The sequence below is a fragment of the Salmo trutta genome, chromosome 33, assembly GCF_901001165.1.
Source record: "Salmo trutta chromosome 33, fSalTru1.1, whole genome shotgun sequence".
Lineage (NCBI taxonomy): Eukaryota > Metazoa > Chordata > Actinopteri > Salmoniformes > Salmonidae > Salmo > Salmo trutta.
Genome location: NC_042989.1, coordinates 21,656,481 through 21,684,324, shown reverse-complemented (window position 1 = coordinate 21,684,324; position 27,844 = coordinate 21,656,481). Strand labels below are relative to the sequence as shown.

At 46.7% G+C, this 27,844-nt stretch overlaps 1 protein-coding gene across 1 annotated transcript in view; it reads left to right on the top strand.

Moving 5' to 3' along the window:
- The window catches only part of LOC115172651 (ryanodine receptor 3-like), a 167,527-nt gene that overhangs the window by 121,009 nt on the left and 18,674 nt on the right, over positions 1-27,844 (top strand). The window contains exons 39-81 of the mRNA XM_029730307.1: positions 377-650; positions 824-938; positions 1,728-1,860; positions 4,091-4,194; positions 4,345-4,480; positions 4,732-4,918; positions 5,073-5,181; positions 5,385-5,505; positions 6,264-6,433; positions 7,266-7,486; positions 7,650-7,740; positions 8,418-8,558; positions 9,121-9,284; positions 9,533-9,611; positions 9,886-9,975; positions 10,136-10,282; positions 10,650-10,712; positions 10,824-10,899; positions 11,017-11,140; positions 11,233-11,348; positions 11,468-11,535; positions 11,641-11,762; positions 11,943-11,992; positions 12,081-12,141; positions 13,005-13,243; positions 13,380-13,461; positions 16,212-16,342; positions 16,454-16,795; positions 17,044-17,284; positions 17,469-17,556; positions 17,677-17,769; positions 19,024-19,194; positions 19,360-19,419; positions 19,531-19,665; positions 20,440-20,552; positions 24,173-24,269; positions 25,730-25,839; positions 26,099-26,150; positions 26,262-26,318; positions 26,416-26,515; positions 27,037-27,116; positions 27,204-27,280; positions 27,392-27,465. Coding sequence (XP_029586167.1) covers positions 377-650; positions 824-938; positions 1,728-1,860; positions 4,091-4,194; positions 4,345-4,480; positions 4,732-4,918; positions 5,073-5,181; positions 5,385-5,505; positions 6,264-6,433; positions 7,266-7,486; positions 7,650-7,740; positions 8,418-8,558; positions 9,121-9,284; positions 9,533-9,611; positions 9,886-9,975; positions 10,136-10,282; positions 10,650-10,712; positions 10,824-10,899; positions 11,017-11,140; positions 11,233-11,348; positions 11,468-11,535; positions 11,641-11,762; positions 11,943-11,992; positions 12,081-12,141; positions 13,005-13,243; positions 13,380-13,461; positions 16,212-16,342; positions 16,454-16,795; positions 17,044-17,284; positions 17,469-17,556; positions 17,677-17,769; positions 19,024-19,194; positions 19,360-19,419; positions 19,531-19,665; positions 20,440-20,552; positions 24,173-24,269; positions 25,730-25,839; positions 26,099-26,150; positions 26,262-26,318; positions 26,416-26,515; positions 27,037-27,116; positions 27,204-27,280; positions 27,392-27,465 — 5,304 coding nt within the window. The remainder of the gene's footprint in view (positions 1-376; positions 651-823; positions 939-1,727; positions 1,861-4,090; positions 4,195-4,344; positions 4,481-4,731; positions 4,919-5,072; positions 5,182-5,384; positions 5,506-6,263; positions 6,434-7,265; positions 7,487-7,649; positions 7,741-8,417; positions 8,559-9,120; positions 9,285-9,532; positions 9,612-9,885; positions 9,976-10,135; positions 10,283-10,649; positions 10,713-10,823; positions 10,900-11,016; positions 11,141-11,232; positions 11,349-11,467; positions 11,536-11,640; positions 11,763-11,942; positions 11,993-12,080; positions 12,142-13,004; positions 13,244-13,379; positions 13,462-16,211; positions 16,343-16,453; positions 16,796-17,043; positions 17,285-17,468; positions 17,557-17,676; positions 17,770-19,023; positions 19,195-19,359; positions 19,420-19,530; positions 19,666-20,439; positions 20,553-24,172; positions 24,270-25,729; positions 25,840-26,098; positions 26,151-26,261; positions 26,319-26,415; positions 26,516-27,036; positions 27,117-27,203; positions 27,281-27,391; positions 27,466-27,844) is intronic.

Sequence of the window (27,844 nt, the reverse complement as noted above, 5' to 3'; positions counted from 1 at the left end):
GGAGGCAGTCTCGGGGAGGCAGTTTCGGGGAGGCAGTCCCAGGGAGGCGGTTTCGGGGAGGCAGTCCCGGGGAGGCGGTCCCGGGGAGGTGGTCTCGGGGAGGCGGTCTCGGGGAGGCGGTTTCGGGGAGGCAGTCTCGGGACTACTGCACTTAGAGGAAACCTCTTTGAAAAGGCTCACTTCCCACACACTAGTTCCATCTACTGTACTACCATAGACTGCTCTTGTTTTTATGTTAGGTCCTATTATGTTAGGACTTCTTACTATACCACTATATATGACAAAGGTTACAAAAAATGTGGCGCTGCTGTACATATCCTAACCATGTAAAGAGTAGGAGATAACTAGGTTCTGCTGTCTGTTCCCTGGTCTCTAGCCAACCTGAAGGAGTTGATCTCCCAGACCATGGTGAGCTGGGCTCAGGAGTGCCACGTCCAGGACCCCGAGCTGGTCAGAGTGATGTTCAGCCTACTGAGGAGACAGTACGACAGCATTGGAGAGCTGCTCCGGGCCATGAGGAAGAGCTACACTATCAGTGCTGCCTCTATACAGGACACCATCAACCTGCTGGCTTCTCTGGGTCAGATCAGATCACTGCTGTCCGTACGCATGGGCAAGGAGGAGGAGAAACTCATGATCGACGGTCTGGGGTAGGTTACATGTCAGTGCCACAGTCTAAAGCACGAACATATATAGTCTGATAACCAGGGAGCTTTAAAGTACCAATGCTTTAGTTCATTTCAGATACAATTATGATCTCAATCACTGTTCCAAGTATTATTTGACCTGTTCTGAGTATTCTGTGTTTTGTATTTCCATCCAGTGACATCATGAACAACAAGATATTCTACCAGCACCCCAACCTGATGCGCGTGCTGGGCATGCATGAGACGGTGATGGAGGTGATGGTCAACGTGCTGGGAGGAGGCAAGTCCCAGGTACAGTTCAGTACTGCTACGGATGATAGAGGAGACTCTGGTGTATCACAGCATCCATGACAGTTGTTGATGAGAGATTCAACTAGCACTGTGTGGCTACTGGGTAGGCGTCAGATGCAGCATAACACAACACTACGGCCAATTACGGGGAATGACTTTAATAAACAAACTTGAGAATAAATATTGGTTGTATACAGTATTTGAAAAACAGGTTTTCCAGAGCTCCAATGTGTATGTGCTACAAACCAAGGCAAGGGAGGCTGTACTGCATGTAGAAGGGAGGCTGAGTGTGTGTTTGGGAAAGGAGGGGAGGGCAGTGATAAATACACCACAGTAGGTGGTTATTCTCCCAGGCTGACGGCTCTCTACTATGACACTGGGTTGTAGAGCCCGGCCTGGGGATGGAGGAAGGACAGAGGGGGGTCGGCATGGAATGGCATGGCCTTTTTAGACATTCGTTAGTGGACTGGATTTATAGCAACACGCCTTGAGGAAGCCAAATAGTCATTAGACCCAACACAAGCCCAGAATAAAGTGATACTGTAACTTTAACCTCTTGTCTGTCTGCCTGCCTGTTTGTCTCTTTTTGATGATCACTTGAGTTAAGCTTGTATTTATCTTTTAGGTCTTCTAGTTTCAACAGTTTAACTACTACTAGTTTCAAGTTTTATCTACTAATAATATGCATAGCTGTCAGAATGTCAGCTGAGTCTCAGTTTTTTGGTGGGAATTGGACAGGTTGTGCCTCATTAAGCCTCATTAACCCTAGTCTCTGTGTTTTCCTCTCAGGAGATAGCGTTCCCCAAGATGGTGGCCAGCTGCTGTCGCTTCCTGTGTTACTTCTGCAGGATCAGTCGTCAGAACCAAAAGGCCATGTTTGACCACCTCAGCTACCTTCTGGAGAACAGCAGCGTAGGCCTTGGTAGGTACACTGCTCCTGGTAGAACTGGGCCTGGGGGTACACTGCTCCTGGTATAGCTGGGCCTGGGGGTACACTGCTCCTGGTATAGCTGGGCCTGGGGGTACACTGCTCCTGGTATAGCTGGGCCTGGGGGTACACTGCTCCTGGTATAGCTGGGCCTGGGGGTACACTGCTCCTGGTAGAACTGGGCCTGGGGGTACACTGCTCCTGGTATAGCTGGGCCTGGGGGTACACTGCTCCTGGTAGAGCTGGGGCTGGGGGGTACACTGCTCCTGGTAGAACTGGGCCTGGGAGTACACTGCTCCTGGTAGAGCTGGGGCTGGGGGTACACTGCTCCTGGTAGAACTGAGTCTGGGGGTACACTGATCCTGGTAGAGCTGGGCCTGGGGGTACACTGCTCCTGGTAGAGCTGGGTCTGGGGGTACACTGCTCCTGGTAGAGCTGGGTCTGGGGGTACACTGCTCCTGGTAGAACTGGGTCTGGGGGTACACTGCTCCTGGTAGAGCTGGGCCTGGGGGTACACTGCTCCTGGTAGAGCTGGGCCTGGGGGTACACTGCTCCTGGTAGAGCTGGGCCTGGGGGTACACTGCTCCTGGTAGAACTGGGTCTGGGGGTACACTGCTCCTGGTAGAGCTGGGCCTGGGGGTACACTGCTCCTGGTAGAGCTGGGCCTGGGGTACACTGCTCCTGGTAGAACTGGGCCTGGGGGTACACGGCTCCTGGTAGAGCTGGGCCTGGGGGTACACTGCTCCTAGTAGAACTGGGCCTGGGGGTACACGGCTCCTGGTAGAGCTGGGCCTGGGGGTACACAGCTCCTGGTAGAGCTGGGCCTGGGGGTACACTGCTCCTGGTAGAACTGGGCCTGGGGGTACACGGCTCCTGGTAGAGCTGGGGCTGGGGGTACACTGCTCCTGGTAGAGCTGGGGCTGGGGGTACACTGCTCCTGGTAGAGCTGGGCCTGGGGGTACACTGCTCCTGGTAGAGCTGGGCCTGGGGGTACACTGCTCCTGGTAGAGCTGGGCCTGGGGGTACACTGCTCCTGGTAGAACTGGGCCTGGGGGTACACTGCTCCTGGTAGAGCTGGGGCTGGGGGTACACTGCTCCTGGTAGAACTGGGCCTGGGGGTACACTGCTCCTGGTAGAGCTGGGCCTGGGGGTACACTGCTCCTGGTAGAGCTGGGCCTGGGGGTACACGGCTCCTGGTAGAGCTGGGCCTACCAGGAGCATACTGTAGTTACACTGGGTGTGGCGGCATCTCTGACGCTGTTCTCATTGTTATGGACAATAATCTCATTGGGGTCTCACGTTAGGTCCTTGATCTGTGAGTCTGCATACATTAGACACACACCTGAGATTAGGTGTGTGTGTGTGTGTGTGTGTGTGTGTGTGTGTGTGTGTGTGTGTGTGTGTGTGTGTGTGTGTGTGTGTGTGTGTGTGTGTGTGTGTGTGTGTGTGTGTGTGTGTGTGTGTGGTTGGTTGGTTGGTTGGTTGGTTGGTTGGTCAGTTGGTTGTGAATTCATAAGGGGAGAGGGTGAGTCTGCATACATTCTGTCAGGAGAGGTTGTGCCACAGTCACTCTTTGAACACCGTGCTGTGGCAGGGAGAAAGAGAGAGCGGTTCTCTCCTGGGTTAACTCTCTCTCTCTCACACACACACACACACACACACACACACACACACACACACACACACACACACACACAGAGAGAGAATAGTCCAAAGGCGAGGGACAACGTAGTCACTTACAGTGGACTTCTCGACCAATGTACATTATACTGTCTTGCACCTACACTATATTGGACAAAGTCTTTGAGTGTGATTTTAGCCTGAACCAATAATTTGCACATCTTTGAATATTTCTGTTAATGAAAACAAAGATAGTGAAATATACTGCTGCTTTAATGAGCTTAAATAAACTCAGTGAAACAATAGAAGGTATGAGTAATTACTGCCAATATGAGCTGGACATTTTGGTTTAGATCAGTATCACTCAGCTGTTGACAGATGAACAGTCTGACAGTCCAATCAGAGTCTGGTCCTGGTTCATCATGAGAGTGTAATGCTGCCCCCTGCTGTTGGCTTTAGGTTACTCCCACAACTTCCCAAATCAATGAGAAGTACCTCTGACTTAGTGGAATGGAGAATCATGCTCTGAACACCAGAATTGTTGTAAATACCTGTGAGAAATGAATAACTTAAATTGGATCCTATGTATGTTTTCTCCCTGTAGCATCCCCAGCCATGAGAGGCTCCACTCCTCTAGACGTGGCTGCCTCCTCTGTGATGGACAACAACGGCCTGGCCTTGGCCCTGGAAGAGCCCGACCTGGACAAGGTAGGAGATACTGTCTCTATTGGGTGTGTATGTGTTGGTGTGTGCATTAGAATTGGGGTTTGGGGTCTATGTGTTTCAGAGTATCCTCAGTCCATGTGGCTGTTGCTAAGCTTGTCTTTGTTTTGTCATGGTTGTGTCCTGGTGTTGCAGGTGGTGACGTACCTAGCAGGCTGTGGGCTCCAGAGCTGTCCCATGCTGCTGGACAAAGGTTACCCTGACATCGGCTGGAACCCCATTGAGGGTGAACGCTACCTCTCCTTCCTGCGCTTCGCTGTATTTGTCAATGGTAGGTGGGGCACTGTACTGTAATGGCTGTCAGCAGGACCTGTACTGAACCTTGGTCTCTGCCAATGCATTTTATGTGCATCTTGTGTCGATATCTGTGTTGATGTCGATGTGCTAATGCAGTGTATTACTGAAATATATGTTTTGTTAACCTGGTGTGTGTGTGTGTATGTGTGTGTGTGTGTGTGTGTGTGTGTGTGTGTGTGTGTGTGTGTGTGTGTGTGTGTGTGTGTGTGTATGTGTGTGTTCCAGGTGAGAGTGTGGAGGAGAACTCCAGTGTGGTGGTGAAGCTACTAATCAGGCGTCCTGAGTGTTTTGGCCCGGCTCTGAGAGGAGAGGGGGGTAACGGGCTGCTGGCAGCCATGAAGGAGGCCATCAAAATCTCAGATAACCCTGCTGTGGACTTGCCCTCCTCCGCCCAGGGGGTCAGCTCTGACGCGTAAGATACATACTGTACCTGCCATAGCTATAAAGCAAGAGCTAACGGCATAGAACTAATAGTACATAGCAAAGTAAACACTGTAAGATCATCATGAGTTAGTTAAGATGGCAAGGTAAGGCCCAGAAGACCTTCTCACTGTGTTTATGGGCAGGTCTGCTGAGGACGATGAGGAGGAAGAGGTGGTGCATATGGGCAATGCCATCATGTCCTTCTACTCTGCCCTCATCGACCTACTGGGACGCTGTGCCCCAGAGATGCACGTGAGTTTAGCTGATGGTCCCACTCCTATCTCAGATCACCTGTACTCTAACCTACTCTGAGAGGTTTATTTGCATACGAGACATCTCAGCATCTGCTCTCTCTGACTCATCTGGATAAAGTAAAGACTGAATGAATGTCTGTTTTCCACCAGTGAGATTTCAGTAGGACTAATGACCTTTTCTCCTTCCTCCTCCTCCTTCAGTTGATCAACAAGGGTAAAGGGGAGGCCCTGCGTATCCGTGCCATCCTGCGCTCCCTAGTGCCCACTGAAGACCTGGTGGGCATCATCAGCATACCCCTGAAAATGCCTGTCGTCCACAAAGGTAGAGGACTGCCCAGTTCCCGCTTCAGCTCTTATAACGCACAACAGCAACACACAACACGCAATAAAATCCCAAATCACTCAGCCATTGTGGTGATCTAATGGCATGCACACTTTACTCTCTGAAGTCTAGAAACAACAAAAAGTGATCTAAATAATGAATTGGTTGAGGTAGAAATGATGAAGTATGAAACTCAATCGTTTAAATGGTGGTGCCGTGCTTTTGATCCCAGCTCACAATTCATGTGTTTTTAATCAACCAAGGCTTTCTACCTCCCACGGCTCTCCTCTCCTCGTATCCCTCTCATTTCTGTTGCCGGGTGTTTTTCTCTATTGATTGCTCTGCATAAGCATGGCATCGCTCGGATCTGAAAACGCTGCTAGCTAGTGCTGCCACACAACGAGCGCTGTCGGCCGACCAACAACTGAATAACTCAGCCGTGCCTCCCTCCCCAGAAACCCACTCACAAGCTGCACTGCTGCTAATGAATACACATGAGTTATCTGGACTCGCATGCCTTTCTTAATCAGATGAGGCTTGCTATAATGTATGGGTAGGTCTCCCTGTTTGAATACTGAAAGAAAAACATATTTACACAGAGACCCACCACCTCTTCTTATTTTGAATCCTCTGTGTATCTCATTATTTTGTATATCCTCTTTCTTTGTCTATCTTTCCCTTTTATGTTATTTTCTCTCTCTCTCTCTCTCTCTCTCTCTCTCTCTCTCTCTCTCTCTCTCTCTCTCTCTTCCTCTTAGACGGCACTGTGACAGAGCCTGATATGGCAGCCAGTTTCTGCCCGGACCACAAGGCCCCCATGGTGCTGTTCCTGGACCGGGTCTATGGTATCGAGGACCAAAGCTTCCTACTTCAGCTGCTGGACGTGGGCTTCCTGCCCGACCTGCAAGCCTCTGCTTCTCTGGACACGGTGGGTGGTGAGCTCACCCTCAGCTGAGAAGTGGGAGATGTGGAAGACCACAAATTAGGCTAAGGCATCAAGTTGTTTGTTTTGCCATCTAGTTCATTGTTTAGCAGACAAGTGGGTTGAGGTATTCAAGGATGTGGAAGTTGAGTGGAGCGGAGGCTGTGTATTAAGTGTAAGAGGGAGTTTAAAATGTGTGTATTTAAAGCTGAGTGTCTAAGTGGAGTCGGTTTAGTGGAGTGGAGTGTACTAGTGCAGGTTGACCCTGGTGATTCCCTGGGCAGGCAGGCGGTGAGCCCCTTGATTAGGGCTGGAATATCTATGACTCTGCTTGTTTTGGAGCTCTCTGAGGCAACCCTCCACCCCAGCCCCAGCCCGGCATTATTGTGACAAGAATAGCTAGCCTCTGGGCCACCAGCTGCCCTGCTCCTGTACAGACACACAGATCTTTGATCCACACTGGAAAGCGATAATGATCACGCTCCCACGTAATCCAGCAGCTATTAAATTAAAGTCTGGTTGATTCCGATGTAACATGATGCTAGGCTCACCGTTCCAGGCCTTTAATTAGAGAGTATTACTCTGTAGATATGATTAGCCCTGGCCGGGGATGACCTAGTGCTTTGTCTCCCTGTTTTAGTTCTTCATCAGCTATTTCCTAAGGATAAATGTGCAGATTCAGCTCCTCACTAGGATTCTATTTAGAGTAGTTGAAAGTCTATCTTTGACACACCTAATGATATTGATTGTGGAACAGTTGAAGTTGTGCCTGGGTTGTGAGAACTGCTGTGTGACACTGTGTTGTGTTGACATCTCCCCTTTGACCCCTCCCCTGTAGGAGGTACTCAGCACCACAGAGACAGCTCTGGCCATGAACAGGTACATCGGCTCTGCCATGCTGCCCCTGCTCACCCGCTGTGCCCCCCACTTCGCTGGCACAGAGCACTACGCCGTGCTCATCGACTCCACGCTGCACACCATCTACAGGCTGTCCAAGGGCCGCTCTCTCACCAAGGCCCAGAGAGACGCAATCGAGGAGTGTCTGCTGGCCGTCTGCAAGTAAGGAGTTCCACTATGTACATTAGCACCCCTTAAGGAAGCAATAAGCTCACTCTGTGGCCATTGAAACACTTAAGCAAAACAGATACAGTATTATCCTGGGTCATGATGTGGTGTCTCACTGATCTCCTGTTCTCTCCCTGGTCTGGTCCTCTGTCTGCAGGTACCTCCGTCCCTCCATGCTGCAGCATCTCCTGCGACGCCTCGTCTTTGACGTGCCCTTGCTGACGGAGTACTGCAAGATGCCTCTCAGGGTATGTCTCCTTTCCTTCCCTCTCCCTCTCTCTTTCTCTTCCTCTGCCCTTCTGCTCTCTCCTTCTCTCTCTCGCTCTCTCTCTTTCTTTCTCTCTTTTTCTCTCTTTCTCTGCCCTTCTGCTGCCCTATCTCTGCTCTCAGCAGGCTGTGGTTTCAGGGGTGTGCTCTGCAGCCTGCTTGAAGATATTAGCTCTCTATCCTGTTGGGCGTTACACACACTGTTTATCAAACATACAGCCTCTGTCTCTTTCTCTGCCTCTCTCTGACTCTCACTGCTATTGATGATGATGTTCTCACTATTAAGCAGATGTTGGCAGTTGTGTTGTTTTTAACACAACAGCCGAGAACCAGGGAGCAGAGAGCAGCCTGGAAGAATTTGGATTGCCTGTGGAAGACGGAACACAGTTGATTCTGCCTCCACTCACACAAGGCTCTCGTCTGTTTTTAAACTGAGCTAGTGAGAATGAATATCCCATGGATTATCATCAGCTGTAGATCCTATTGAAGTTATTTGGCTCGGTGCCAGTGTGTTGTTGTCTTTCAGTACACCAGTAAAGTGGTTACCTACGTGTCTGTTTTCTATTCCTACAGTGTAGCCCACAGCAGAGTGTACATACATCCTCTCTCTCAGTCTGATGGACTGTCCTTTGACCCTTAGTGCCGTCCCCCTCCACAGCTCCTGACCAACCACTACGAGCAGAGCTGGAAGTACTACTGTCTGCCGTCAGGCTGGGGCAGCTACGGCATGGCCTCAGACGAGGAGCTGCTCCTCACAAAGAAGATCTTCTGGGGCGTCTTGGATTCGCTCTCACAGAGGGTACGATGAGGTCTCCTTTAACACAGCACTTTGACCCAGGAGAATAGCAGGGCTCCAACAGGCTCCTAGTTGAGGCTAAAAAAACACTGATAATGAGCCAATAAAACAAAAGCTGCCCTGAGCTTTGATCAGGAAGTGCTGACCATGTGGATACATGTGCAGGCCAATAGGTCATAACCTTTAGTAATCTGGTACTAGACACTCCTCTTTAGTGTCCTATTGAATTATCTCTCTACGAATGCCTCGTTGCCTTTCTGTGCTGTTGAATATGGCCATTGATTTTATGGTTCATCTTGTATGCTCTTTTTGAAGTACGGTAAATGTCTGGACCCAGCACATGAAAGTGAAGCTGGTGACAGAAAGACCAGGCTGAGAACATCAATATTTGAACAGCCATCATCGATCTCAGCCTCTGCTCTCTGTAACTGGGACGACTCTGCATTAAGCATATCTCTTAACCTCTAGCCATTCCTGCAGTCTCTAGTCGATAGTTTAGCCTTACTCAGACCTCAGTGGAGGTACCTCTGATAGTCCACCAATCAGAGTGTGTTTCACATTGCAGAAGTACGATGCAGATCTCTTTAAGATGGCCATGCCCTGTCTGAGTGCCATATCTGGGGCCTTACCGCCTGACTACATAGACGCCACCATCAGCACCACCCTGGAGAAGCCTGTGTCTGTGGACGCTCAGGGCAATTTCGACCCCAAGCCCATAAGCACAGCCAAGTGAGTGGCCATCAGAGATTATGGCGTATAAGGCGTGACTGTCTGCTCAAATTAAGGGCATTTTAATTGAAGTGATCCCACTCTGACTTTATATGTAACAACTTGTATAGGTGCCATGTAGAAATTATGCACATAATTCATTTGATGTAATGTGCAGTGCTTTTATATACTTTATGACTGCATTAACATATGCTTTATCCCAGCATGCATCATACCTGCAGTGAGTAATGGTTACTCTCTCTTTACAGCATATCTCTTCCAGAGAAACTGGAACATGTTGCCAACAAATATGCTGAGCATTCCCATGACAAATGGTCAGCAGAGAAGGTAGGCCAACGATGAGCTCCTCTGCCAGGGAAATGTGTATTAGATGCTGCAAAATTACACCTGGAACCAATGCATTATAACAGGGCATAAAGATTAAGAATCTACTGCTTGTGCACTGTATTTTATAAAGCCTTACCACTACCCTCTTGGAAGAAACAATAGGAGGCTGGTTTCAGGGTTGCTCTCTCTATCCTATGCGTTTTTATTTGGGTTGAAAAACTAGCTGGTAATTTATCAGGTCTGAAGTAGGCTCACACTTGTCTGTTCTCTCCAGGTGATGTTGGGATGGAGGTATGGGGACTGTATAGATGAGAAGGCCAAGACTCACCCTCTACTCAGGACCTACAAAGGTCTGACAGAGAAGGTACAGTGTAGTACAACATTACACAATATGGAATTGGTACACTAAAGTACGAGCTCAATAGGTAGACCTCATGATTAAGTTGACAATGTGAGGATTAGTTTCTAACTGATTGTATATCTTGCTAACTCTTGGTGTGTATCTGTGTCTGTGTGGTCCTCAGGAGAAGGATATCTACAGGTGGCCGGTGAGGGAGACTCTAAAGACCATGCTGGCTATGGGCTGGAACATCGACAGGACCAAGGATGGAGAGACCATGTCCCTACGGGAGAGTGAGAAGATGCGCAAGATCTCCCAGTCCTCTTCTCATGTACTCAGTTTAATAACCTACTCCTCCTAGTACTTTACACTCTTAGAAAAAAAGGTGCTATCTAGAACCTATAAGGGTTCTTCGGCATTCCTCATAGGAGAAGCCTTTGAAGAACCCTTTTTGGTTCTAGATAGCACCTTTTGGGTTCCATGTAAAACCCTTTCCACAGATGGTTCTACATGGAAACCAAAAGTGTTTTACCAGGAACAAAAAACGGTTCTACCAGGAGCTAAAAATAGTTATCCTATGGGGACAGCCAAAGAACCCTTTTGGAACCCTTTTTTCTGAGAGTGTATGCCAGGACTGCTGAGTTATCTATTCAATGTTTGTTTTTATTACTGAATGTTTTCTTGTTGGCATTTGGCAGGCTAACGGTTTCAACCCAACCCCAATAGACACCATCAATGTGGTTCTGTCTAGAGAGTTACAGGTGAGTGAACCACACAGCTGTTATTTTGTAACTGTAAATAACTGGTTTGTTTATGACTAGGCTGTTCATGTTATTTAATTAACAGATGTTCTCTTTGCTCTTTGGATCAAGGGCATGGTGGAGGTTGTGGCTGAGAATTATCACAACATCTGGGCTAAGAAGAAGAAGAATGACCTTGGAATTAGAGGTGATTCTATAATTATCTTCCTACCCTGTGAGATGGAGGAGCCAGATTCATGTAGTCAAGAGTAAATGTGAGATTTATTGGTTCTGATTGTTACAGTATTGTTGTTTGTGGTTCCAGGTGGGGCAACTCACCCTCTGCTGGTGCCCTATGACACCCTGACCGCCAAAGAGAAGGCCCGGGACAAAGAGAAAGCCCAGGACCTGTTCCGCTTCCTGCAGATCAACGGCTACGCCATCACCAGGTCAGTGTGTGAACTTCAGTCTTTGTAAAAACATTGATTTGTATTGTTGTGACTGAATGACAATTCATCTCTCCCTTCTCCCTGTGTTGTAGAGGTCTGAAGGACATGGAGCAGGACTCTTCCTCCATGGAAAAGAGGTTTGCTTACAAGTTCCTCAAGAAGCTGCTGAAGTATGTGAACTCAGCCCAGGAGTTCATTGCCCACCTTGGTAAGAGCCTGGTGACATTCATATCGTTGATCTTTGAATGCTCCTCTACCTTTTCTCTGTTATGGACAATGCTGCCTTATTGACCTGCTCTTTATTGAACTTTGACCTTGTCGTTTCAGAGGCCATGGCTACCAGTGGGAAGACAGACAAATCGCCTCATGAGCAAGAAATCAAGTTTTTCGCCAAAGTGAGAATATTGTAAATCTGTGTGAAACAAATGAACATTTTAAGTACAGTACATGAGATTACACAAAGATTGTCACACATCCCCTAAATGGTATTTCTTCTTTAGGTCCTCCTCCCTCTGATAGACCAGTACTTCAAGAACCACTGTCTCTACTTCCTGTCTTCTCCCAGTAAGAACCTGAGCAGCAGCGGCTACGCCTCTAATAAGGAGAAGGAGATGGTCACCAGGTCGGTACAATAACATCTCACGACTCTGCAGTTCCACTTTCTCACTGTCTGTGAATGCTATTTACTTACTTACTCTTCTCCGTATACTCCTGTCATCTTTTCATCTTTTCCTACTCTTAGCCTTTGACCTCCCTGATTTCGTTCTTTCTTTCCTTCTTTATCTCTCCTTCACTTTTCCAGCCTGTTCTGTAAACTGGCAGCTCTTGTCAGACACAGGATTTCCCTATTTGGTAAGAAGCTGATTCTCATCGCTCTTTGTTGCTGTGAATATTAGGATGACTATTAGTGTGTGATATGCTAATGACTGTTCTCTTGTAGGGAGTGACTCCACCACCATGGTGAGCGTTCTCCACATCCTGGCCCACACACTGGACACCAGGTGGGTAGAACTCAGTCCTATGCCACAATATACCCCTAGAGTTTGAAATTAAATCAAAGGTTTGAAAGAGGTCCGTCACATAGCAATTTTACAGTACATGTCATTGGAAAAGAGGGCTAACCTAATGTCTAGCCTATATAACGTTGCATTACTTAGGCCCATAGATATGTTGTTCACCATGTTCATAATCACCAGTTGTTGTTATTCATGTCATTTTGGAATCATTGACATTAAGAGAAACAACTCCCGCTGGTATTTAGATAAGTACACTCATCATGCATACACAGCAGGTACTGTAGCTAGCTCCGGGCTGCTAGTGTTCTTTAGAAACGATGTGTTGTTCGAGGCAGCAGTTCTCACAAATGAGGTTAAAATAGCAATGCATTAAACATGATGTTTATGCCGAGGATGTAGCCACTGTACTGTACTGTACTTGCCCAGAGGCCCTGTCTTTCAACTCCCTCCCTTTGGGAGATTCATCACGGCTTCAAAAAGCTTTAAGAGTCACAAAATGCATTACTAAAAATGGACTAATCTAATCTGCTTAATGTATCAAATCGTTTTTGGGGTGTAATATTTCTGCATGTCCCTGCACTGTAAATATTCAAGGTCAGACAGAAATTCATATCTCAGTCACATGACAGGACTAGAATCCCTTGGGAGCTCTCTGTATAGCCGGCTCTCCTCTATGGAAATGATGCTGTCCTTTGGGAACTCTTATATCATATGGCAGTTAATATTCTAATCAAATACGATTTTATTATCCCACATGGGGACATTGTTTGGTTATTGTGTGCACAAACGGCAGCAATGACAGACTACATACTCCATCATTTAACCCCTTCCTCCCTCTCCTCCGACAGGACGGTGATGAAGTCTGGCTCAGAGCTGGTGAAGGCGGGGTTAAGGACGTTCTTCGAGAACGCAGCGGAGGACCTGGAGAAGACCCTTGAGAACCTGAAGTTGGGGAAGTTCACCCACTCCCGCTCACAGATGAAGGGCGTGTCCCAGAACATTAACTACACCACGGTGGCACTACTGCCCATCCTCACTGCCCTGTTTGAACACATCACCCAGCACCACTTTGGAGTGGACCTGCTCTGTGAGTGACCACAGCAAGACCTACACATCTAGAAGATAGAATATGAGGAGTGGCGAGAGTATGCTTTATATTCATGTCATATCACTGATGCTGTGCATATGAATGTAACCACCATACCTTTTCTGCTGTTTTTCAGTGGATGATGTCCAAGTGTCCTGCTATCGTATCCTGACCAGCCTCTATGCGCTCGGGACTGGGAAAAACATCTATGTGGAAAGGTAGTATTATTTAGATGTTGCTAGGAGACTGATATCACAGACAGTACAGTGAGGGAAAAAAGTATTTGATCCCCTGCTGAATTTGTACGTTTGCCCACTGACAAAGAAATGATCAGTCTATAATTTTAATATTAGGTTTATTTGAACAGTGAGAGACAGAATAACAAGAGGAGAGGATTAGAGCAGATCATAGAGCCACTGAGGCCCAGCCCAGCCCAGCTCCAACCGAGCCCCAGCCCAGCTCCAACCGAGCCCCAGCCCAGCTCCAACCGAGCCCCAGCCCAGCTGTAACCAAGCTCCAGCTTCAGCCCAGCTCTAACCAAGCCCCAGCCCATCTCTAACCGCGCCCCAGCTGAGCCCAGTAGAACAGAGAGTGACTATGACTTACCCCACACTGAGAATGATGTAGCATTTCAGCCCACTACTCAGCAGCCCTCCTGGGCCCTGTCTGAAATAGCAGCTGAAGTAGTAGTGATGATGACGCATTCACTCCAAGTCCATTCTGAGTGCAGTGCACCAATCAATTATTAACAAGTGTCGCTGCACAGTGACTGGCTGTGCCATGGCATAGCATGGCCAGCAGTTCAGAGCACAGGAAATGTTCAAGCCCCACAGGGTTCCTTATTTACATTATCTGATGTGGCCTGCCTCTCGTGACATCATACACACAGACAAATGCAGAATAACGCTGACAGAATTTCTATAAATATGAGGTTATGTTAATTTTGTATAACGCTTCCGCAAATTTGATTGTGGTAATTGATATACAGTGTAGCTTGCAGCCCTGGGTGGAATTTGATGTGAACGGAAATGTCTGGAACTGTCAAGAGTCACATCTCGGCACAGAGTAAGGTTCAGAATAGTAAAATGCCATTTTGCTGCAAAAACGGAGTCGATCATGAAATCCTGGAAAGCTTGCTGGGGCCTGAAATGTCATTTAGCAGACGTCATTCATATCATCTGAAGTTGCCATGGCAACACAAGTGGGTAAGATGGCCTCTACCTGCATCTGAGCCCTTAAGGATTAATAGAGTATATAGAGGAAATGATGTAGGGAGGGATTAGATGGATTTTCATGCAGACTAGAGGGAGGAGAGGAAGATATTTGAGGAGAGTGCTCTGTAGGTGTGTATACAGTGAGGGAAAAAAGTATTTGATCCCCTGCTGATTCTGTACGTTTGCCCACTGACAAAGAAATGATCAGTCTCTAATTTTAATGGTAGGTTTATTTGAACAGTGAGAGACAGAATAACAACAACAAAAAATCCAAAAAAACGCATGTCAAAAATGTTATAAATTGATTTGCATTTTAATGAGGGAAATAAGTATTTGACCCCTCTGCAAAACATGACTTAGTACTTGGTGGCAAAACCCTTGTTGGTAATCACAGAGGTCAGACGTTTCTTGTAATTGGCCACCAGGTTTGCACACATCTCAGGAGGGATTTTGTCCCACTCCTCTTTGCAGATCTTCTCCAAGTCATTAATGTTTCAAGGCTGACGTTTGGCAACTCCAACCTTCAGCTCCCTCCACAGATTTTCTATGGGATTAAGGTCTGGAGACTGGCTAGGCCACTCCAGGACCTTAATGTGCTTCTTCATGAGCCACTCCTTTGTTGCCTTGGCCGTGTGTTTTGGGTCATTGTCATGCTGGAATACCCATCCACGACCCATTTTCAATGCCCTGGCTGAGGGAAGGTTCTCACCCAAGATTTGATGGTACATGGCCCCGTCCATTGTCCCTTTGATGCGGTGAAGTTGTCCTGTCCCCTTAGCAGAAAAACACCCCCAAAGCATAATGTATCCACCTCCATGTTTGACGGTGGGTATGGTGTTCTTGGGGTCATAGGCAGCATTCCTCCTCTTCCAAACACGGCGAGTTGAGTTGATGCCAAAGAGCTCCATTTTGGTCTCATCTGACCACAACAGTTTCACCCAGTTGTCCTCTGAATCATTCAGATGTTCATTGGCAAACTTCAGACGGGCATGCATATGTGCTTTCTTGAGCAGGGGGACCTTGCGGGCACTGCAGGATTTCAGTCCTTCACGGCGTAGTGTGTTACCAATTGTTTTCTTGGTGACTATGGTCCCAGCTGCCTTGAGATCATTGACAAGACCCTCCCGTGTAGTTCTGGGCTGATTCCTCACCGTTCTCATGATCATTGCAACTCCACGAGGTGAGATCTTGCATGGAGCCCCAGGCCGAGGGAGATTGACAGTTCTTTTGTTTCTTCCATTTGCGAATAATTGCACCAACTGTTGTCACCTTCTCACCAAGCTGCTTGGCAATGGTCTTGTAGCCCATTCCAGCCTTGTGTAGGTCTACAATCTTGTCCCTGACATCCTTGGAGAGCTCTTTGTTCTTGGCCATGGTGGAGAGTTTGGAATCTGATTGATTGCTTCAAACTGAGATTAGGAGCGCTCCCTTTAAGAGTGTGCTCCTAATCTCAGCTCGTTACCTGTATAAAAGACACCTGGGAGCCAGAAATCTTTCTGATTGAGAGGGGGTCAAATACTTATTTCCCTCATTAAAATGCAAATCAATTTATAACATTTTTGACATGCGTTTTTCTGGATTTTTTTGTTGTTATTCTGTCTCTCACTGTTCAAATAAACCTACCATTAAAATTATACACTGATAGTTTCTTTGTGGGCAAACGTACAAAATCAGCAGGGGATCAAATACTTTTTTCCCTCACTGTATATGTCTGAGATCTGTGTGTCTCTCTCCCCTCTCCCTGTCCCCTCCAGGCAGCTGCCGGCCCTGGGGGAGTGTCTGGCCACCCTGGCAGGGGCCATGCCTGTGGCCTTCCTGGAGCCCCTGCTCAACAAACACAACACCTGCTCTGTGTTCAACACCAAGACCGCCAGGGAACGCGCCAGTGAGTTACACACACTTATACATGATAGTGTTGTACATTTTACACCATGATACACTATTTAATGGTTCTTTACCTGTGCATGTAAAATAGTGCTCATCTTATTCCGTGTAGTCCTGGGCATGCCAGACGCGGTGGAGGAGATGTGTCCAGAGATGCCTCGTCTAGACGTCCTGATGAAGGACATCAACGACATGTCTGAGTCTGGGGCGCGCTACACAGAGATGCCCCACGTCATCGAGGTGGTGCTGCCCATGCTGTGTAACTACCTGTCTTACTGGTGGGAGAAGGGCCCAGAGAACCAGGCGTCTCCTCACAGCGGGGGAAGTGTTGGGGGCAGTGTCTTCTCCACCACCGTCACCTCAGAACACCTCAGCCTCATCCTGGGAAACATCCTGAAGATCCTCAACAGCAACCTGGGCATCGATGAGGCCTCCTGGATGAAGAGGATCGCAGGTTAGCTGGGTTGCATTACTGTGTGGGAGTGTACAGCAGTCTGTCACAGTGGATGGGAGCTTTAGGAAACAAACTAGTTTTGAGGGCAAAACTGTCTTCGTATTTGTATACAGTGCTGATCAGATGAACCAGACTGAAAAGGGATTGTCTTTTGCATTCCTAGCAAGACAGCTTTTGTATTGTTTTGTTTTTCATTTCTAATAAAACAACTAACTATGTGTTTGTCACTATGACTGCTGTGTGTGCAGTGTACGCCCAGCCCATCATCACTAAGGCCAGGGCTGTTCTGTTGAAGAGTCACTTCCTGCCTACACTGGAGAAGCTGAAGAAGAAGACAGTGAAGGTGGTGACGGAGGAGGAGCTACTGAAGGCTGACAGTAAGGGAGATACCCAGGAGGCTGAGCTGCTCATCCTGGATGAGTTCGCTGTGCTCTGCAGAGACCTCTACGCCTTCTACCCAATGCTCATCCGCTATGTAGACAACAACAGGTGAGCCCGCTGAACCCTGGGTAATGGTGTAGTTTACAGTGGCATGATGTGGGTGTGTTTTACTTTTACCATAGGACCTATTGTAGTGAAGGAATGTACTAGTTTGGTAGCAAGGCTTTGGAGCAGAGGATATTATATTGATACAGTCTTTGGGTTCATCTCTTCTCTCCTCTTTGTTCTGCAGGTCGAGGTGGCTGAAAGAACCAGACGCTGACTCCAATGAACTCTTCAGAATGGTGGCTGAGATCTTCATCCTCTGGTGCAAATCACATGTACGATTTCTCCTTATAAACAATGGACAAACTAACAGTTACAATGGAGAGGACGCTCAGAATGAGAAGTAAGCAAAGCAGAAATGTCTTCTTCATACATTGTTATTACTCTTTCCTCAGAACTTCAAAAGGGAAGAGCAGAACTTTGTGGTTCAGAATGAAATCAACAACCTGTCATTCCTGACTGGTGATAGCAAGATCAAGATGTCAAAGGTAGCATTTATTATTATGTGCCTGCTTACTGAGACAGTCAAAACAGTTCTGCATCTTCCCCTTATTTTCAGTGCTGGAGAGCTCTACTCTACACTCTCGAAGCAGTCTGCAGCCCGTGTGGTCATGTATGTTCACATCCTAACCCTGCTAACCTCCCACTGCTCTCTGCCAGCACGTTATCCAGCTGAGCCTTGTTACTGGGCTCCATTCTACAGAGGCAGCCCTTTCTCTCTCACTGCTCCAGTACTGCAGCAACCCTAACACTCATATCCCCCGTGGCCAAGCAGCAGCCATGTCACCACCTCAGGGACAGGGAATAGATTTGTTGATTGTTTGTTTATTTTTTATTTATTTTTATCCTGTCTGCTTTTATACTCCCTTCACTGGGAAAGAGCAGCAGCCATTAGCATGCCCAGCCTCGCTATATACACATTACATCAGCCAATCATTAACACCTATCGGCCCTCCATCATCAGACCCGCCTGACATCATAACTAGTGTTTCTCATTCCCTCATGGGCCGACCACGTCCCATCTCTGTTATTAAAGTCAACACGCCCATGACAAATAACATGATCACATGTCTATGGTGTTTCTGGGTTATGGATACTCTGGTGTGTGTGGCTCCTGCCTTCTACTGGCTGTCTATATTAATCACTCAGCTCCTGCACTTTGTGTGTGTGTGTGTGTATGTGTGTGTGTGTGTGTGTGTGTGTGTGTGTGTGTGTGTGTGTGTGTGTGTGTGTGTGTGTGTGTGTGTGTGTGTACCCATACATACAGTTAATTGTGTTTCTGTCTCTCTTGCTCAGTTGAATATGAGTGTCTCCTTTGTGCCAGCTTCTTCCATTAGCCTTTTTCAGTGCAGTCGTTCTTGAATAATACCTCACTGTATGGGTAGATGCAAACTGCGGGCTAATGCTGCTTTCAGGCTATAGCTCAATTTGAAATGCTTCATTGGCACAGCCTCTGCAGATTTTGCTGGTGATGAAAAAATGCCTTGGTTCCTTCTGCTACCCACAGGCTTAATTCAGCGTGCGGTGTGCTGTGTGCTCTCCCACTGTTAAATAAGCTCCAGTGAAACAGCACAGTCAGGTCAAGGTAGCAATTTGAAAGTAAAGGTAGACATAGATAAAAGACCAGACTGTGTCCCAAATTACTGCCTATTCCCTTTAGTGCACTACTATACATAGGGTGGCGTCTTTTTTCAGTGAGTGCCAGGTGAAGTTATTAACATTTCATTCCGTCCTGGTATCAGTCAGGGGGTCAGGACCAGGAGAGGAAGCATAAGAGGAAGCGAGGAGAGTTCTACTCCATCCAGACCTCCCTGATTGTTGCTGCCCTGAAGAAGATGCTGCCCATTGGACTCAACATGTGCACCCCCGGGGACCAGGAGCTCATCTCCCTGGCCAAGACACGCTATATCCTGGTGAGAGGGCCTGCCTAGCCCACACTGGTCTAGGGTCAGGTGTTACCAATTACACAATACTCAGCAGACACCAGTATTCCATTTTCTTTGGTCATCAAGGGTGGTCAACAACTGGGTACGATTAATGAATGGTATATCTAATTGTTTCCTCATATTACTCAACAGAAAGACACAGATGATGAAGTGAAGGAGCATTTGCGGCAGAATCTGCACCTTCAAGAGAAGGTGAGCTAGAGAAAATTATGAATTACTGTCATTCATAAAACTAGAGCAGCACCTCTGTATCAAACAGTAGTGATGTTTTCTAAACCCTACACTGCGCTAACCCACCCACAGTCAGAGGACCCTGCAGTGCGGTGGCAGCTGAACCTGTATAAGGATGTGATGGTGAAGAACGAGGGGCCTCCAGACCCTGAGAGGACAGTGTTCCGGGTCCAGAGCATCTCAGCTGCAGTCTTTCATCTGGAGCAGGTCAGTGGCTGGCTGCACCATGCATCACCCTTACTGCCTAGATTACATCCAGTTTTCTATGTCTTATATCTGTGCCCCATATCTCCATATACTGGCTGTGCCCCATATCTCCAAATACTGGCTGTGCCCCATATCTCCAAATACTGGCTGTGCCCCATATCTCCATATAATGGCTGTGCCCCATATCTCCATATACTGGCTGTGCCCCATATCTCCAAATACTGGCTGTGCCCCATATCTCCATATACTGGCTGTGCCCCATATCTCCATATACTGGCTGTGCCCCATATCTCCATATACTGGCTGTGCCCCATATCTCCAAATACTGGCTGTGCCTCATATCTCCAAATACTGTCTGTGCCCCATATCTCCATATACTGGCTGTGCCCCATATCTCCATATACTGGCTGTGCCCCATGTCTCCAAATACTGGCTGTGCCCCATATCTCCATATACTGGCTGTGCCCCATACCTCCGTATACTGGCTGTGCCCCATATCTCCAAATACTGGCTGTGCCCCATATCTCCATATACTGGCTGTGCCCCATATCTCCATATACTGGCTGTGCCTCATATCTCCATATACTGGCTGTGCCTCATATCTCCATATACTGGCTGTGTCCTATATCTATATCCTGGATTTTTTATGTCCTGCTTCTCTGATTATAGATCTATACTCAGCATGATATACTCATACTTCTGCTCCAAACCATACTCCTTATATCATTTGATATATAACAAAATACATATTTTGTCTTCATTTATTCAATGTAGGTTGAGCAGCCGTTGAGGTCTAAGAAGTGTGTGTGGCAGAAGCTGCTGTCCAAGCAGAGAAAGCGTGCGGTGGTGGCCTGCTTCCGCATGGCTCCTCTCTACAACCTGCCCAGGTACCACACACCTATTTCCATTTTCTATAGTCCCATTCCTTTACAAACACATTCATTAGCTGACTGACTGTAATGTAATGGCTCCAGAGGGGATGGCTTGCCGTTTTACGGGCTCCTGACCAACTGTGCTATTCATTTATTTTTTCACATTGTTTGTAACTTTTTTTATACATAATGTTGCTGCTACCTGTCTCTTATGACCGAAAAGAGCTTCTGGACATTAGAACAGTGATTAGTCACCTCGAACTGGACGAAGACTTTTTCTTTAACGAGTCCAACGCGAAGGATATACTGCTTTGTCGAGACTGGAGGTCGGGGTGCCTTGTGAGAATTCGGAGGCGTATTCTGTACTATTGGCCAACCTGCAATCATTGGAAAATAAACTGGACGATCTACAATTAAGCTTCTCACATGTGAGTTCCAAATATCTCTAACCGTCACCCCTGCGTGAGTTTTTTTCAAGCAGACAACCATAGTCCCTGTGCCCAGGAAAGTGAAGGTAACCTGCCGAAATGATTACCGCCCCGTAGCACTCACGTCTGTAGCCATGAAGTGCTTTGAAAGGCTGGTCATGGCTCACATCAACACCATCATCCCGGAAACCCTAGACCCACTTCAATTCGCATACTGCCCCAACAGATTCACAGATGACGCAATCACAATGTGAGAATGCTGTTCATTGACTACAGCTCAGTGTTCAACACAATAGTGCCCACAAACCTCATCACTAAGCTAAGGACTCTGGGACTAAACACCTCCCTCTGCAACTGGATCCTGGACTTCCTGACGGGCCGCCCCCAGGTGGTAAGGGTAGGCAACAACACATCTGCCACGCTGATCCTCAACACTGGGGCCCCTCAGGGGTGCATGCTTAGTCCCTCCTGTACTCCCTGTTCACTCACTACTGCGTGGCCAAACACGACTCTACAGAGGGTAGTGCGTACGCACCAGTACATCATTGGGGCCAAGCTTCCTGCCATCCAGGACCTATGTATTAGGTGGTGTCAGAGGAAAGCCCAAAGAATTGTCAGAGACTCCAGCAACCCAAGTCATAGACTGATTCCTCTGCTACTGCACGGCAAGAGGTACCGGAGCACCAAGTCTCGGACCATAAAGGCTCCTTAACAGCTTCTACCCCCAAGCCATAAGACTGCCGAACAATTAATCAAATGGCCACCTGGACGTCTTACAATGCCCCCCCACCCCCACCTCCCACCTACATATACACATTTCCTCCTATATAATGCCCCCCCACCCCCACCCCCCACCTACATATACACATTTCCTCCTATATAATGCCCCCCCCACCCCCCACCCCCACCTACATATACACATTTCCTCCTATATAATGCCCCCCCACCCCCCACCCCCACCTACATATACACATTTCCTCCTATATAATGCCCCCCCACCCCCCACCTACATATACACATTTCCTCCTATATAATGCCCCCCCACCCCCCACCTACATATACACATTTCCTCCTATATAATGCCCCCCCACCCCCCACCTACATATACACATTTCCTCCTATATAATGCCCCCCCACCCCCACCCCCCACCTACATATACACATTTCCTCCTATATAATGCCCCCCCACCCCCCACCCCCCACCCCCACCTACATATACACATTTCCTCCTATATAATGCCCCCCCACCCCCCACCTACATATACACATTTCCTCCTATATAATGCCCCCCCACCCCCACCCCCCACCTACATATACACATTTCCTCCTATATAATGCCCCCCCACCCCCACCCCCCACCTACATATACACATTTCCTCCTATATAATGCCCCCCCACCCCCACCCCCCACCTACATATACACATTTCCTCCTATATAATGCCCCCCCACCCCCACCCCCCACCTACATATACACATTTCCTCTACTATACTGGTACCCCCTGTATATAGCCTCGATATTGTTATTTTATTGTTACTTTCTTTATTTATTTTTTTTGCTTTAGTTTATTTTGTTATATTTTCTTAACTATTTTTCTTGAAATGCATTGTTGGTTAAGGGCTTGTAACTAAGCATTTCACAGTAATGTCTACACCTCTTGTATTTGGCGAATGTGACAAATACAATTTGATTTGATTTGGGGACTCCAAGTCAAATATTAGAACCAAATACCCTAGCTGCTGATGTCAGTACTGGCAGGCAGGAAGCTGTGTACAGTTTAGTATTGTCTCTTATTTCCAATCCAACCCTACACTCTCTCTTTCTCTCTGCCTCACGAGTCTCACCCCTCTTTCCTAGGCTCCAGACCCTGTATTTAATGTGAAGCTCCCCTCCCCCAATCTGTACGACAAATGACTCGCCTCAGCCTGTTATCAAGGAATAGAAAAGGACACGAGCAATTTCATGCCCTGCTGCACTGTAACTCAATCACAGAGACCCAGGAGGAGAGACAGCAGGGAGAAAAACAATTAGGAGCCCAACCTGGGGGCGGCCATCTTTAATGTGTGCTTTGATGCCGCTCGTCGACACCAGATGACTCATTTCACCTAGTTATTGGTGTTATTTTAGGAATATGTCATTGCCTCGAGTAGTTGAGTAATGAGTAAACATTAGCCTTCTCAGTCAGAGTAATGTTTTTGAAATAATGACATTCTATGTTGAGGACATTTGATCAAATGTCTGTGTACTTTTCTCCTCCAACTGCTAGCTTATGTTTCCACCACATCTAAAACTATTACATACCCTTGTTTCAGTGACTTACCACGCTTCTTACTGTATCTCTACTACTCTGTCTCTACTACAGATGTACTTTCTTAATGTTATAACTCTGTTGTCGCAGAGAATGTTCCTGCGCAGCATCAAATGCAAACTTGTATTTTATTCAAGGTTTCAAAAGGCTTCTGAAGTTTGTAATTTCCACTTTAAAATGTCAGACTTGATTTGCCATAACGAAAAATGCATTATAATCCACATAATAATTTACTGCAGGATTATTTTCCTGCTGTGAGAAACTGGTTAAATGAAGATAGTACATCTGTACTTCACCTTCTCTCTGTTCTCTCCTGAATGACATTACTATACTGTACCTCCCCTCAGGCACAAAAGTAATAATTACTTCCTGAACGCCTACCGACGCTATTGGCTTGAAAAAATGCATGAGAACACAAACTATGACAGTCTGCTCTCCATGCTAACGGTAATGTGATGTTCAGACAACGTTTGTGACCTCCACTTCCTTCCTCCTGTAACTCTCATACAGTGATCCAACTGGCATTCTGACTGGTCGGCCTGGGAGCTACACTCATCACAAAAATATTCACTCTGACCAAAAAGTCTTTTTCTCCTAAATTCTAGGTTTCTGTACTGATGTCTCTGTAATTTATACCATATTTTATTTAGCTTTAATCATCATAGTACACAATAGATGTTGCTAAAATAAATATGTCCCGTGATAATTGTTTACCGGTGTTTACATGACAGGGTTATGAATTTGGGGGTACAGTTCAGTCTGTGTTTCTCCACGGTGACCAGTTGGATGTTCCAGTGCCATACTAAAAAGTATTAACCATTCTTAAAGTAATACCCCGCTCCTCTCCTCTCCCCCCTGGCCCACCCTGCTAACCCTCCTCATCTCCCTCTGCCCCCCCAGGCATCGCTCTATTAACCTCTTCCTCCTGGGCTATCAGAGAATATGGATAGAGACAGAGACGTACTCTTTTGAAGAGAAGCTAGTGCAGGACCTGGCAGTAAGTACTGTACCTGTCCTCACAGTGCCCAGACCTCTCTGTGTTATTTGTGGGGCTGGCCTATCCTCTCCATCCTCACCTGTCCGTGACACAACACAAGCTCTTCGCCAGCACAATGCCTGCCAAGCACTTCGGGTGTTCCGCCGGTCATCCATGTTTTGCCCCTGGCTCCATGTGGATCTGTTCCTTGCTAACGAAATGCCTTCCCAGGCGCGCATGACATCGGTCTGGATGTCAGTGCCAGGCTGCCAGCTGTACTGTTACTGTTACTGTACCGTTATCCGGTTCTAGAGCTGTCCCCCATCCCACAGGGGTAAGAGAGCATCCCACCACGATGCTACGGCTTACTGGTGAAATTTATGGAAGGTGTGGCGTCTTTCGTAAATTTTCTGTCGCAGCATGGACACAATATCGTGTCATATTCATGTCGTTTGAGGAATTTGTTGTAATGAAATAATTAAGGAAAACTGTCCCTGCAAGGGTTGCTTTCTTTACAACTTTGATTCTAGATATCTCAGAAATTCTTCAAAAACACCATTCCGTCCTGTGTAAGCGTTAGAATCTGCTACATTTATCAAAACAGCAATGAATACAATGGTTATAAACACTCTATAACACTTTATAAGATATTGTGGACTTAAAATGCAGGGAAAGTGGTTGCATCTTAAAAGAGATGACCATGTGGAATAGTATCCCATCGACCACTTTTTTTTGCACCATCCTTTCCTGGTGGTCTCTCTTCACTAGGAGAGTGTCTGTGACTGTCATAGTGATACAGTGGTAGACTAGTATAGAGTATTATAGAGTATGGATCAGGCTCATGGAGAGTCATGCTTAACCTCCATCTTCCTCTCTTTATCTCTACTGAACATACACCTTGACAGTGCTGACCTTGACACTGCTGTACCATCTAAATGTGCTGTGTGTATGTCCCTGTGTGTGCCTGCACGGTCTGCTGATGTAGGAGTGGCGTGCTGTACCCGTAATACTATCCTGTCTGTGTCTTTCCATGGGCCATGCTTCAGTGAGACAGGGTTTGACTGCACATTATGCATCTTTCATTTCAATGTGTTTCTGTTGATCAAGTGCACCCTGTTGTCTCTGAGGTAAGTGATGCGCAGTAAGATGAGACTACTTATGAAATGGCAGTGGTTACTACATATGGATAATAACCATCCATTTTTTGGTTTAGATACCTTGGCCTTGTGGTAATTGTTATTTTTAAAGTGTGTTGCAGTGTAATTTGAACAACTTTAACTTACATTATTAAAATATCACTAATTCAATATAGAGCACTGATTTAAAAGTTCAATCTATAAGATTTGTATCAGCTCAGTGTACAGCAGCCACATTTAGTCACTCTCAGAGGGTAAAGGGCACTGCTACTGTATACGTGACAGGTGATTGGGTGTCAGACTGTACTCTGATGTACTCTGATATGTGACTGGGTGTTTGTGCAGAAGACCCAACTGAAGGTGGAGGAGGAGGAAGAGGAGGAGGCAGAGATGCAGCCAGACCCTCTTCATCAGCTCATCCTGCATTTCAGTCACAATGCGCTCACTGAGCGGAGGTAAACACACACAGACACCTGTGCACCTGGCATCATGCTGCTAGCTCCATCTGTGCTGTGTAATATTGCCGGTGTATCTCTTGGCTAATACACTGCCACATTAAACTAAATCACTGCAGAATTTCTCCCCACGCAAGGAGAAGCACTCGAGCACAAGTCATTGTGTCACATTTGTTTTTAGTCATGCACCTGAGATACTTGTTTACTATGGAGTTATGCAAGGTTTATTCACATACGTTTATCCTGCTTTTTCATTCAGTTCTTTGGAAGAGGATCCTTTGTATATTGCATATGCAGACATGATGGCAAAGGTACAAGGCCTATATGGATTGTTTGCTGATTTGTTATTGGATACATGTCTTTAGTGTCATGTAGAGGTCAACAGAGACCTGGCTAACAAAGCTCTCGCTTGTTTTCTTTAGAGTTGTGCAGAAGATGAGGAAGAGGAAGATGAAGAAGGAAAAGAGAAAACGTTTGAGGTGTTTTGGATCTCCCGTCAGGGTATTAGAATAGACTAGTCTCAAATGGTTTTATAAGGAGCTGTGTTTGTTTACATGGGGTTTGTTGACCTGATAGGAAAAAGAGATGGAGAAACAGAAGACTCTGTACCAGCAGGCCAGGCTGCATGACAGAGGAGCTGCTGAGATGGTGTTACAGATGATCAGCGCCAGCAGAGGTACAGGGTGGTCTGGTGTTCAGAGATAGATGGGAGGGGTTGAGGGCAGCTGAAGGATGGGACTGGATGGTGTTCAGAGATAGATGGGAGGGGTTGAGGGCAGCTGAAGGATGGGACTGGATGGTGTTCAGAGATAGATGGGAGGGGTTGAGGGGAGCTGAAGGACGGGACTAAAAACAAAGATAACTATTGTAAAATATACTGTGTCTGTAAAATGTATGTAGTATGTATAAGCTGGAAGTAGAAGCCTAAGTGTTGTTGTTCATTAGTTTACCCCAATTAGGGGAGGGATGGTAGGGATAGGGGAAAATAATGAATAATCATTACAAATAATATATACAAATAAATATATGGGGAACTGGAAATGATGCAGACACTTAGATTGATGGAAGGTGCAATCTATCTGCAATATTAAAGCTGATCTACCACATAAAAAATATATATATAAATAAAGTACAGGGGAACACACTCTTACAAACACACACACACACAATAATGTGATACCTGATTGTCCTCTTCAGGTTCACTTGGGCCCATGGTGACCTTTACCTTGAAGCTGGGCATCTCTATACTCAACGGCGGCAACATACTGGTTCAGCAGGTATATTAGAATATTTAGGGAATCCATATACATTTTTTCAGTATGTACAGTGCAGCTCACATTTTATTGTGTATTTCCTTTTTGTAGAAAATGCTTGACTATCTGAAGGAAAAAAGAGATGCTGGCTTTTTCAAGAGTTTATCAGGACTCATGCAGTCTTGCAGGTAAAATGATCTCACAATACAAGAACAAATCTTTGACGGTTTGACATTCAAACAAAGCAAAACCGTACGTGTTGAAAACCATGTTGGGTCTCTTTCTTTCAACTTCATTAGTGTCCTGGATTTGAATGCATTCGAAAGGCAAAACAAAGCGGAAGGTCTTGGGATGGTGACTGAGGAAGGATCAAGTAAGTGAGGAGAGAAAAACGAGGGGAAACACTACTACCTCAGACAGACATATGCACTGTAACCTCTCTCTCTCCTGTCAACACTACCTCAGACAGACATATGCACTGTAACCTCTCTCTCTCCTGTCAACACTATGTCAGACAGACATATGCACTGTAAGCTCTCTCTCTCTCCTGTCAACCCTACGTCAGACAGACATATGCACTGTAACCTCTCTCTCTCTCTCCTGTCAACACTACCTCAGACAGACATATGCACCGTAACCTCTCTCTCTCTCCTGTCAACACTACCTCAGACAGACATATGCACTGTAAGCTCTCTCTCTCTCCTGTCAACACTACTTCCAACAGACATATGCACTGTAACCTCTCTCTCACC